The sequence below is a fragment of the Astyanax mexicanus genome, chromosome 17 (assembly GCF_023375975.1).
Source record: "Astyanax mexicanus isolate ESR-SI-001 chromosome 17, AstMex3_surface, whole genome shotgun sequence".
NCBI lineage: Eukaryota > Metazoa > Chordata > Actinopteri > Characiformes > Acestrorhamphidae > Astyanax > Astyanax mexicanus.
In genome coordinates, this window is record NC_064424.1 from 40,902,246 (window position 1) to 40,914,323 (window position 12,078).

The 12,078-nt window shown below is 39.3% G+C and overlaps 1 protein-coding gene across 8 annotated transcripts in view; it reads right to left on the reverse strand.

The window, feature by feature from the left end:
• The window catches only part of ulk1b (unc-51 like autophagy activating kinase 1), a 73,926-nt gene extending 63,772 nt beyond the window's left edge, over nucleotides 1-10,154 (reverse strand). For 7 of the 8 annotated variants that reach the window (XM_049466394.1, XM_049466391.1, XM_049466393.1 and 4 more), the window contains exons 1-3: nucleotides 9,444-10,154; nucleotides 7,252-7,344; nucleotides 7,098-7,139 (exon numbers count right to left, since the gene is read on the reverse strand). In XM_049466394.1, the coding sequence (XP_049322351.1) occupies nucleotides 7,098-7,139; nucleotides 7,252-7,344; nucleotides 9,444-9,533 (225 nt within the window). In that variant the 5' untranslated portion in view covers nucleotides 9,534-10,154. The remainder of the gene's footprint in view (nucleotides 1-7,097; nucleotides 7,140-7,251; nucleotides 7,345-9,443) is intronic. The other variant, XM_007246047.4, reaches the window with a different exon arrangement.
• Between the last annotated feature and the right edge of the window lie 1,924 nt (nucleotides 10,155-12,078).

Genomic DNA, 12,078 nt, shown 5'->3' on the forward strand with positions numbered 1-12,078 from the left:
CCATAGCAACACCTTAGCAACCGCCTAGCAACACCCTAGCAACCACCTAGCAACCACCTAGCAACACCTTAGCAACCACCCCGGATACCATAGCAACACCTTAGCAACCGCCTAGCAACACCCTAGCAACCACCTAGCAACACCTTAGCAACCACCCCGGATACCATAGCAACACCTTAGCAACCGCCTAGCAACACCTTAGCAACCACTTAGCAACACCTTAGCAACCACCCCGGATACCATAGCAACACCTTAGCAACACCATAGCAGATACCAGCCAGCACTGCAATCACACTCGCAGTTTCTGTAGGAACTGCAATCTAGTTATTATTATTATTCCACCTGTTTTTTGTCCGGTTAACTAGTGCCGCAGTTTTCGAAATATCGACTTCGTTCAAAAGAGAAAACGTGCGTCCATATCGGGAATGGTGGGCTTGTATACAGCTTTCCGATCGGACTTACGTTTTTCGTAAAAACTTCGTAAGTACGTGTTTTTTTGACCATTGAAAATGAATGGGCAGAACTTTGCACGCCCGTGGACGTCGCAATTTTTGAAATACTAAGATGAAACCAATTGAGGACCTGTAGAACTTATTGAGCTCTTTCCGAAAATATGCGTTACGAAAAGTTACGATGTACGGATTTCGTACGAATGTCGTACGAAGTGGCCCCATTGGAATGAATGGGGCCAATCGGAGGACGGCAGCTAGATCGAAGGACAGGTAGCTAGAACTCCAGTACTGTGAGTGTATGGAGCAGCTATGAGATAAATCAGCGTTAGGTCAAAAGTTTGGACACCCCGGCCCCCCAGTACTGTGTGTAATGGAGCCATGGGTCAAAAGTTTGGACACCCCGGCCCCCCAGTACTGTGTGTAATGGAGCCACGGGTCAAAAGTTTGGACACCCCCGAACGGCCAGAGCAACCTAGCGTGCATAGCTGATTGATGTATTTGCACGTTGCGTAGCAACGTGCAAACACCATTTAATCAAATTTATGCATATAAATCACCTAGCAACCACCTAGAAACACCATAGCAACCACCACAGATACCATAGCAACACCTTAGCAACCGCCTAGCAACACCTTAGCAACCTCCCCGGATACCATAGCAACACCTTAGCAACCGCCTAGCAACACCTTAGCAACCGCATAGCAACCACTTAGCAACACCTTAGCAACCACCCCGGATACCATAGCAACACCTTAGCAACCACCTAGCAACTGCTTAGGAGTGACCTACCAACCACTTAGCAACACCTTAGCAACCACCCCGGATACCATAGCAACACCTTAGCAACCGCCTAGCAACACCCTAGCAACCACCTAGCAACCACCTAGCAACACCTTAGCAACCACCACGGATACCATAGCAACACCTTAGCAACCGCCTAGCAACACCTTTGAAACCACCTAGCAACCACTTAGCAACACCTTAGCAACCACCCCGGATACCATAGCAACACCTTAGCAACCGCCTAGCAACACCCTAGCAACCACCTAGCAACCACCTAGCAACACCTTAGCAACCACCCCGGATACCATAGCAACACCTTAGCAACCGCCTAGCAACACTCTAGCAACCACCTAGCAACACCTTAGCAACCACCCTGGATACCATAGCAACACCTTAGCAACCGCCTAGCAACACCTTAGCAACCACCTAGCAACCACTTAGCAACACCTTAGCAACCATCCCGGATACCATAGCAACACCTTAGCAACCGCCTAGCAACACCCTAGCAACCACCTAGCAACCACCTAGCAACACCTTAGCAACCACCCCGGATACCATAGCAACACCTTAGCAACCGCCTAGCAACACCTTAGCAACCACCTAGCAACCACCTAGCAACACCTTAGCAACCACCCCGGATACCATAGCAACACCTTAGCAACCGCCTAGCAACACCTTAGCAACCACCTAGCAACCACCTAGCAACACCTTAGCAACCACCCCGGATACCATAGCAACACCTTAGCAACCACATAGCAACCACCTAGCAACACCTTAGCAACCACCCCGGATACCATAGCAACACCTTAGCAACCACCCCGGATACCATAGCAACACCTTAGCAACCGCCTAGCAACACCTTAGCAACCACCTAGCAACACCTTAGCAACCACCCCGGATACCATAGCAACACCTTAGCAACCGCCTAGCAACACCCTAGCAACCACCTAGCAACCACCTAGCAACACCTTAGCAACCACCCCGGATACCATAGCAACACCTTAGCAACACCATAGCAGATACCAGCCAGCACTGCAATCACACTCGCAGTTTCTGTAGGAACTGCAATCTAGTTTATTACTGTCTATTCATTAATTTCTCTTTGATGGGGAACTTAAATTAGCTCTTATTTTTTTGGTACACCTTAAATGCTGCAGCCTCTTAAATGTTGCACCATATAAGGTACAATGTGAAAGTTAGCTAGCAAGCTTCTGAGACAAACTACAAGTGAATCACTTGTAGTTTGTCTCAGAAGCTTGCTAGCTATAATGCTTGTTATAAAGAAACATGGCTTGTGCCGCCATCCTGCCAGTGATTCTCATAGCCTTTTGTTTTAATTCTGCTGGGAGTATTTTCTGATAATACTGCCAAAATATTCCACCTCCTGCTTTATTTCACTTTCTAGCTTTAATTATTAATAGACACAACACTTGCTCAACATGTCTGAACATTTACATACCCAAACCAGGCCTTGTTGACAATTTATCAACAGAGCTAATAAATATACTGCTGCAACAATTACTGGGATTATTGTGCAACGTTTTACGATTTGAGAACTCCAATCCTGGAGGGCTGGAATCATGCAGGGTAATGTGGTATTCCCAGTGTAGCATTCGTGTTTAGAGACAACCATCAAACTGAGCTGGACACCAGCCCTCTAGAACTGCCGTTGTCCTACAGCGTGTCCTGCTGTAAAACGCTCGTAGGAACTCAGTAAGAGGTTTTTAATGAGGGAAGCAGGTGAGATTCTATAATGTAAAAAAGCAGTGTGTCAAGACCAGAGTAGTGAAACACTTCTTTAGCTAAGCTAATTCCAGGCTGCTGTGTTTGGATATATCATGTCCCAAACGGTTCCCTACACCCTAGAAATTGCACTAAATGGATTAGAAAAGTAAAAAAAAAAAAAGATTGATTTATAATTAAATAGTTCACGTAATGTCTAATAGGGGAAAGTGCACTGTGGGACTCTTGTAAACACTGTGCAAACATTACTGTGGCCCATCTACACTCTCTTAGCTAACTGGAATTAAAAAAAATGCTGAAAGATGTTACATGTGAGTCAATTCTAGAGAAGTAAATTATGTAGTAAATGCTTATAAATTAGGTAAAATCAATTGCAATTTTGAATTGTCTTCCATTAAAAGCTATGATGATACACGTGGCAATATACACACAGACAGCAGAGCAAAACTTAAACAGAGTTACACTCACTCTCATTAATTAAATTTGAATAAAAAAGGCAGGACAGCTAGCATAGAAAGTGGCGATTCTACCATGAGATAAACAGCAGAACCGGTTAGACCAGATAAAAAACCCTGCCTTTAATACAACTAGGCTGCCTATACTGATGGAGATATCATTCACACTGTGTATTGGAAAGAAGTTGGGGGAGGATAGAATATGTATTATGATATAATTTAATAGATCACAATTCATTGCAATACTCTCAAGGTGCTTTCACATCTAGCTTGTCCAGTCCAGACCTCAGATTTTTCAATTAGGGTCCGAACCAAAGTAGCAGGTATGGAAGGGGGTCATGAACCACGGTCTGGACCAAAGGACCAGAATTTGGTCTGTCTAAAAGAGGTGTTCTCGGGGGCACAGAGTGGTCCAGCGGTCTAAAGCGCTGCCACTATGAGCGGGAGGTCGCAAGTTCGAACCCCAGCTCGTGCAGCTTTGCCATCAGCTGTCGGCAATCAGAGGGAGCAAAATTGGCCCTGCTTCCTCTGGGTGGGTAGATGGCGCTCAGCACAGGGCGTCTGTGAGCTGATGTATCAGAACCGAGTCGCTGTGCTTTTCTCCAAGTGCGCTGTGATGCTGCATCAGCAGCAGCTCGAAAAGAAGCGGTGGCTGACTTCACATGTATAAGAGGAAGCATGTGCTAGTCTTCACCCTCCTGGTGTTTTGGGGCATTACTAGTGATAGGGGAGTCCTAATGAGTAGGTTGTGTAATTGGCCGTGTAAATTGGGGAGAAAATGGGAAATGTAGCTGATAGCAACAACATGTAGTACTTTTTTTTTCTTTGCTCACTAAACTGCAGTGTAAAACCAAAACAATCTGGACTAAATAAACATTATACAATGTGATAGACACGAACCTTGGTGCGGACCCTGGTCCAGACTTTAAAAAGTTCACATTTATAAGATCTTACATTTACTTGTTGTCCAATCAGAATAGTGAAATAAAGAACACTGCTTTCTAATGGGCAGGGTTTAAACTACTAAAACTTTGACATTTCTTACACGCCTAGGTATAATGCTACACAGTGCAATTTTGATGAGCCTCAAAGTATTAAAAATGCACTGGCCAACTTTTGTTAGTTTATATGAACACCCTGATTCAAACAGAACCAATACTGATCTGGAACTGTGACTGTCAACATGCTCACAGATACACAGGAAACAAATATTAAGGCTGATAACATTCGCTAAAAATAAATTTTATTAAAAAAGGAAAGCTTGTGTGCGAATCTCATGCCATCTCATGCAAACCGAGGAGCTAGCAAAAAAGTAAACAAAAGACTATAAATATAAGAAGATATATGAGTTTAGATGATGGGACTTTTAGAAATCCAGCAGTGGAAAGTCTAAGAGCGCAAAAAGGTTTGTGGGAAGAAGGAGGTCAGACAGTATTGTTTAGAGCCTTACAGGTGAGTAGGAGAATGAGCTTGAACTGAATCCAGTATTTAACAGGGAGCCAGTGAAGATCCTGGAGAACAGGTGTAATGTGATTATGATTGCAGATGTAAGTGAGGAGATGAGCAGCAGAGTTTTGGACAATCCAAAGCTTATGGACAGAAGAAGAGCTAATGCCAGCTAATAATGAGTCACAGTAGTCTAGTTGACAGATGATAGATGAGTCACGCAGCAGAATGAGTGTAACAGATTCCCCTCAGATTCCTTTAATTTCTGTTTAGAAATAAGGGTTAATCTACAGTTACAGTAGATACAGTAATCACCAGGGTAATCTGTTTTACTCATATTGCTGTGTGACGCACATGCACGCTATAGGGGAGTAGGATTTTAGCAAGAAAGCAAATTTATTAAATTGATTAAGTTTCCTTCTTCAAACTCCTCAAGACATAATCATATTCACCATACTTGCATTCGACACTAGAAAGAGGGAAGTCTGGTAATTCTGGGCTAATGCCGATATTACACAAGTTTATATCTGCCGATGCCAAAACAGATATACACATTTATAACTTACAAAGAGGCTACATGCCCCGGTATAACTATAGAAACAAATGTAACATTGATTTTCCTCATTTTCAGCTTACATAAACTGTTCACAGCTTTAACCCCTCTTTTTTAACATTCACAGGTTAAATAAAAACTAATAAAAAAAATGTAGGATTTTAGTGTTGGCCAACTGAAGTAGCATGGTCAGTGTCGCTTGGTCCTTTTCCAGCATACAATAAAAATATTGGTGTAAAAAAAAAAAAAAAAAAAAAAGCAATAAACAGATAATTCTGATATCATCGTACATCCCTACTAGAAAGTAGCCTCACCAGTAAGCATGCACGCATACACACACACAATAATCTACGAGCACACATGGTTAGGGGCTTTTTTGTTAAGGCACCCAGCAGTGGCTGCTTGTCAAACCAGTCATAAATAACATGATGTTCTTACCCCACAGCTACCCACTGACCCAATTAAAAACTATTTATATGACATATTACCAATACGGATTGATTAAAATATTTCACAATAGACAGCATATAAAATTAATTATATATATATATATATATATATATATAATTAATTTTATATGCTGTCTATTGTGAAATATTTTAATCAATCAATATATATATGACTTCCAACCATGCTCAAACAAAATCCCTTTTGTGTTCCATAATTATGTATTAAATGTTGTGTACTGTGTTTTGTATTGATAGTATATGGAGTACAGTATACGCATGTGTATTGTTTACAACACTGTAGCTTGAATAGAAAAAGAATCAATCAATTTGTTCAGATGACTCATAGAGCAATACTGTAAACAGGTTAACGGGACTTTTAGCGTATGGTGTAAGATTCCTTCTGAAAGGGGAAATAAATAAAAGGCTGATCAAATTGCCACAAGTCACATATAATACGATTGTAAGAAAATTAACAATAAAAATGGTTTATTCAAACTAAAACCTATTGCTGAATACTATTATTATTAAGGTTATAATATATATTTTAATAATAATTTAGGACTGGGAGGTTAATCAAATTACTGTTTTAATGTGATTTTCAAAATGGGATAGTGGAGATATACATCTTTACATATAGAAGCTGCCAGATTAAATCTTAGTACATAGAAATTAACTTCAGTCAGAAACCTGTAAAGAACTATTTTATCTTATATTTAGTGATTTTCATAATCTACACTTTTTCTTAACTGAAATACAAGGATTGCATTGATGTTTTCACTGTGTTGAATATAAACACTGCTGTAAGATTAGGCTGCTTACTATGCTTAAAAATAAAGCAATTAAAAAATTAATTAATTAATAAAACTAAATACAAAAATCATTATACTATAATAATATATTAATTTTATTAATTAATAATTACACCAACACATTTTACAGAGACAGGTAAAGTTATGTTGTGTAAACCTGAACTTCCAACTCATTGTATAAACGTCTGTCTAAACCAACATCGTGTCATATCAGAACACGTGACCGAAGCGCACCAATGCAAAGCAGCTGCACAAAACATAAACATGGGGGCGGAGTTTTACATGCAGACAGGGAACCTGCTTGTGCACACAGCTTCTGAAACATTAAAACACTGAACGACAACTCCTGCACTCAATAAACTGAGTACTATAGATCCAGTCCGGGTGTATGTGTGTGTTTTACTTACCTGGAAGTCGTGCAATGCAACGATGTTTTCATGTTTCAATTCCTTCAAAACAAAATAAATAAATAAAGGCATGCATTAAAAATGTATTGCAGGCAGTTTACATAGACCATCTTAACATTATAGCCACAGACAACAGTAAAGTGTCAAATCTCACCTTTAATATTTTGATCTCCTTCCCTAAGAGAGTCTGAGACTTTGCCAAGTTCTTCTTATTTATGCATTTAACTGCAACCTCCCAGTCATGTTTCTGTTGACAGAAAGAAAGAAATGAATACAAATAGGCCTGTCAAGATAATTACATTATTGACTTATCACACAATATATGACATGACCTTCATTACCTTTGTTCACCTCAGCTGACTATTATTGTTTATTAGTGTTTAGTTAATAAGGTGAGCTTATTTATGCAAATGAGCTAATATGTCTAATATGGTTTTAACATGACCTTACATTATAGGAATTAATAGATGTCTGGACATGCCCAGCGTGCACCAAACCCTGGTAAAAATTTCATGCGATACAATTTACTTGATTGACCAAATACAATTAGAAATATATTTATTACATTTTACTGTATTATTTATGTTTTATTGTTTATTTTTTATCTATATATTTTTACTAATCTGTCCTCTGTTGCCATTTTCACTATAAGAAAGCTGTTGTAATGTGTGACATTCCCTCTGGTTTTAATAAACTGATCAATCCATCCAACCTAGCTAGCTAGATATTGATCTACCTGACAAACAATTGATCAATATATAGCATCCCCTGTAGTGCCTGAACTAGATTTAGTAGCAGTAGTGCTTCATTTCAATACACACAAAATAAAAAAGGACATGGCACTCCTAATAATTCATTGATTTATTAGTATATGATGCAAACTAGCACAAGTTATACTGGAGCAGTGGTGCTATATACTTTTCCTCATGCATAATAATGTGGCTGCTATAATATGTGACCTTCCCTTTAAGATCAATAAAAAAGTAATCAATCAATCTGGCCATCAATCGATTTAGACCTTGATATATGGCACCCAATAGAACAGTGTTTCTCAACCCTGATCATGGTAGACCTCCTCCCCTGCAGTGTTGAGTGTTTTTTTCTGCTTAAACACACCAATTTTATTTTAATAATGGTCTGCAAATAAGCTGATTAGCTGGATCAGGTGTGTTTGGAGCAGGTAAACACTAAAAAGGTGCAGAACAGTGGTCCTTCAGAACCAGGTTTAAGAAAAACTGCCATAATGTGTCTAAAATCTAGAAATAGTGCTTTATTAACCCTCAATTGCATGGATTATATTTTTAGAGGCAAAATATATTTTTGGAAGCTTTGGATCCCTAATAATTAGCTGAGAGCTGATCATCTGAATCAGGTGTTTTAGACAGGTATGAGGTCATAAAAGTGGTCTAACCGCACAAACATAAAAACACTGTTTTAGTAAGTTTACAAGAATGTAAGAATATGTTAAGAAAATAAACAGCCAAATATATTTTTGTACATATTCTTAAGCATACTAATGTGTTTATTTATGACCCACTTGTACAATTCGTTGTATTGGACATAGATGTGCCACTATACTAAAGATAAGATAGATGTGTAATAACCAAGAAATTGGTTTGCTGCCTGACGGCAACAGTATGCTATAAAGGTTATGTACGTATTTTAAAAATACAGACAAATTAAGAAATACTACTGCTAATAATAATGTATTAATTTTATTTATTATAGTTAACTACCTAGTTACTATACGGATACTAAAACATAACCTAGAATGGTAATAGTGGTTAATTTCAGTCTTTGTTGTACTATTTCACAGAATAAATACACACAAATAATTTAAGAAATACAACTAATAATAATGGATTGATTTTACAGTGAATAAAGCAAAAATAAAGTGTGAAATGCACTTGCATTGGATCTATGATAAACACTGCCACACATATAAAAGTATATGGCTAACCTACAGCAGTAATAATAATGGTTTATTTCAGCACTTTTTAAACAAACTCACAAAATAAATGCACACAAAACCAAATGAAGACATACTAATAATGATTCTACATTAATTTATAAGCCAGAAAAGGAGGCTAAAGTAAAGAGTTTATGCTGCTAGAATTATATATCCTAGCTTTATAGCTATAATAATAAACACTGCCTCCATCCGCTGTAGATGAGGCCTGTTTTAAGGTGGACTGGCAGAGTTCCTGCAGGGCCCCAAGAACAAGCAAAGTACAGCTCACGATTTATAGTGATTATAGAAGCTGTAATTTTTCAAAACTGATTAAATCTGATAGGTTAGCTAGTAAATTAACACGTTAGGTTAAGCAGCCGGTTATATGTCCTCACCTCACGGTTTCTGCCTTTAAAGACCACCGCGAAAGCCCCATGTCCTATGAGGTCCTTCCTGCTGAACTCGAATTTGCCCACAGTCTCCATTTCTCCGCGGTTTGTGGAAGACTCGGATAAGCTGGCGTTAGCTTGTGGGGAAACTGGGGGCAGTTTTGGGCCACGGGATCCCTCCCTCCGTCCCCTGCTTCTCCGCGGTATCGACGGGGCAGCCTGAGAGTCCAAGCCCGCCTGCCTGTGCCATGGGCTGCCTGTTCCAACAGAGCCCCCGCTCGCCTCTCATGGTCGCCGGGTAGAAAAGTGGAGCCGAGCTCCCTTCAGCTCTGGAGGAGCTTCATGGTGACAACAGCCCCAGCAGCAGCTTCAGTTTTCAACCACAAAAACAAACAAACAGAGAAAACCCCGAGCAGATGCTGTGCTGAGATCCGTCCTCAGTTCCACCTTAAGAGCAGCCGAGCGCTGCGTTTGTTTGTGTACATCTGAAATTGTCAGCTAGGTTCAGCTCAGCTCAGTTCAGTTTCAGCTCATTTTCTCCGCTATTCTAAAGCAGCAGTGTGATTAATCCGTGTCAGAAAAACAGCAGAAATCACCTGCAGTCTTCCCTCAAATATGTCGTCCTTAATATTCCTTCAAAACCTGAAGGAGCTTCTTCTGTTTATGATAACAAAGACCCAGCTGTAGCTGAGCCCGGTGTCACAGCGCATGCGCGAACTCATGTCTCAGCCGCTGACGTAGAGAGGAGCTGTACGTTGTTTCATGAATATTCATCAGGCATCTGCATAATAGTTACCCATGTAATTATAATCCCTATATATTTACAGATATAGATCAGAACTCTTTTTTTTACCTCCAAACATCCAGACAAAAAACATTTATTTATTGAATGGTGTTATTCAGATTTTCTTTTTTGGAAACATCTAGTAAAACCAAACATAACACCATTACATTTTACAGTACCAGTCAAAAGTTTGGACACCTCTTCTCATTCAAAGTGTTTTTTACATCATAAATATAATATTGAAGACATCAAAGCTATACACGAACACATTCAGAATTACTCTGGAAGAAAGTGTTTAACAAATCAAAATATGTTTTATTCATTATATTCTACATTAGCTACATTTATCTTTGAGGACGAATCTGCACACTCTTGGTATTTTAATCTCAGTGCCTTCATGAGGAAGAGTCTCCTGAAATAGTTTTTCAGTGTTTTGAAGGAGTTCCTGGAGGAGGCTAAAAAACATTGAATGAAGGAATTAAATTTGTTAGTTGGAGAATAAAATGTATTCTTAATGTAGTTAAAAGTTAAGTTTATTTGAAGTTGAAGTTTTATTATGATGGAAATGCTTATGCTGTTAATTTCTGTATCTACTGAAACTGTAGATGAATCCTTATTTATTAACAGAAATAAAAGGACAAAACCAACCAGACTGAATGTACAGAATACAGTGTAAAAGACACATCATCCTTGTTGCGGACTCTGGTCCACATTTTAAACTCCTCAGACATCTGGAACATCAAAGACCAGCTTAGACCACCGGAAACGGGAAATGATTCAGCAAAATCATACATAGCTTACAAAATTTCTTAACAGCACTTCAAAAATATTAAAATACATGTTATCAATAAAGTAAAAAAAAAGTAGTCAGATGAGCAATAGAGCCCCCTCGTGGAACACTTGGAAATGACCATCTAGTGAATGGGCACACACATGGGTGCCTTTTAAATCATATTTTTAAATGCGAAAAAAAAAACACTCAAAAAATTGATTAGTTAACCCTTTGAGAAAATACATTTTCCCACCTCAGTCATGATCAAAATGTGACTGTAAAGAAGTTTTTGTCTTCATGTTTTATCCAAAATGATGCATTAAAATTAGGATTTTATTAGGGTTTTATATATTTTTTTCTGACTGTCTCGTAAATTATACACACGGTGTTGAGTGTGACAGGGCTGAGGGTGACTGGGTTGAGTGTGACAGAGGTTGAATGTGACGGGGTTGAGTGTGACAGGGTTTCAATGTGACAGGATTCAATTTCACTGGGTTAATTGTGACAGGCTTGAGTGTGATGGGGATGAATGTGATGGGGTTGAGTGTGACAGGATAGAGTGTGATAGGGTTGAATTTGATGAGGTTAAGTGTGACAGTGTTGATTGTTAGGAAGTTTGAATGTAACAGGGTTGAGTGTGATGGGGTTGATTGTGAAAGGGTTGAGTGTAATGGAATTGAGTATGACAGGGCTAAGTTTGACGTGGGTGAGTGTGACGGTATTAAGTGTGACAGATTAAATGTGACAGGGTTGAGTGTGACAGGGTTTCAATATGACAAGCTTAAACTTCACTGGGTTAACAGTGACAGGTTGAATGTGATGAGGTTGAGTGTGATGGGTTGAATGTGATGAGGTTGAGTGTGACAGGGTTTCAATATGACTGGTTTAAACTTCACTGGGTTAACAGTGACAGGTCGAATGTGATGGGGTTGAGTGTGATGGGGTTGAGTTTGATGGTATTGAGTGTGACAGGGCTAAGTTTGATGTGGTTGAGGTGACGGAATTGAGTGTGACAGACTGAATGTGACGGGATTGAGTGTGACAGGGTTTCAATATGACAGGCTTAAACTTCACTGGGTTAACAG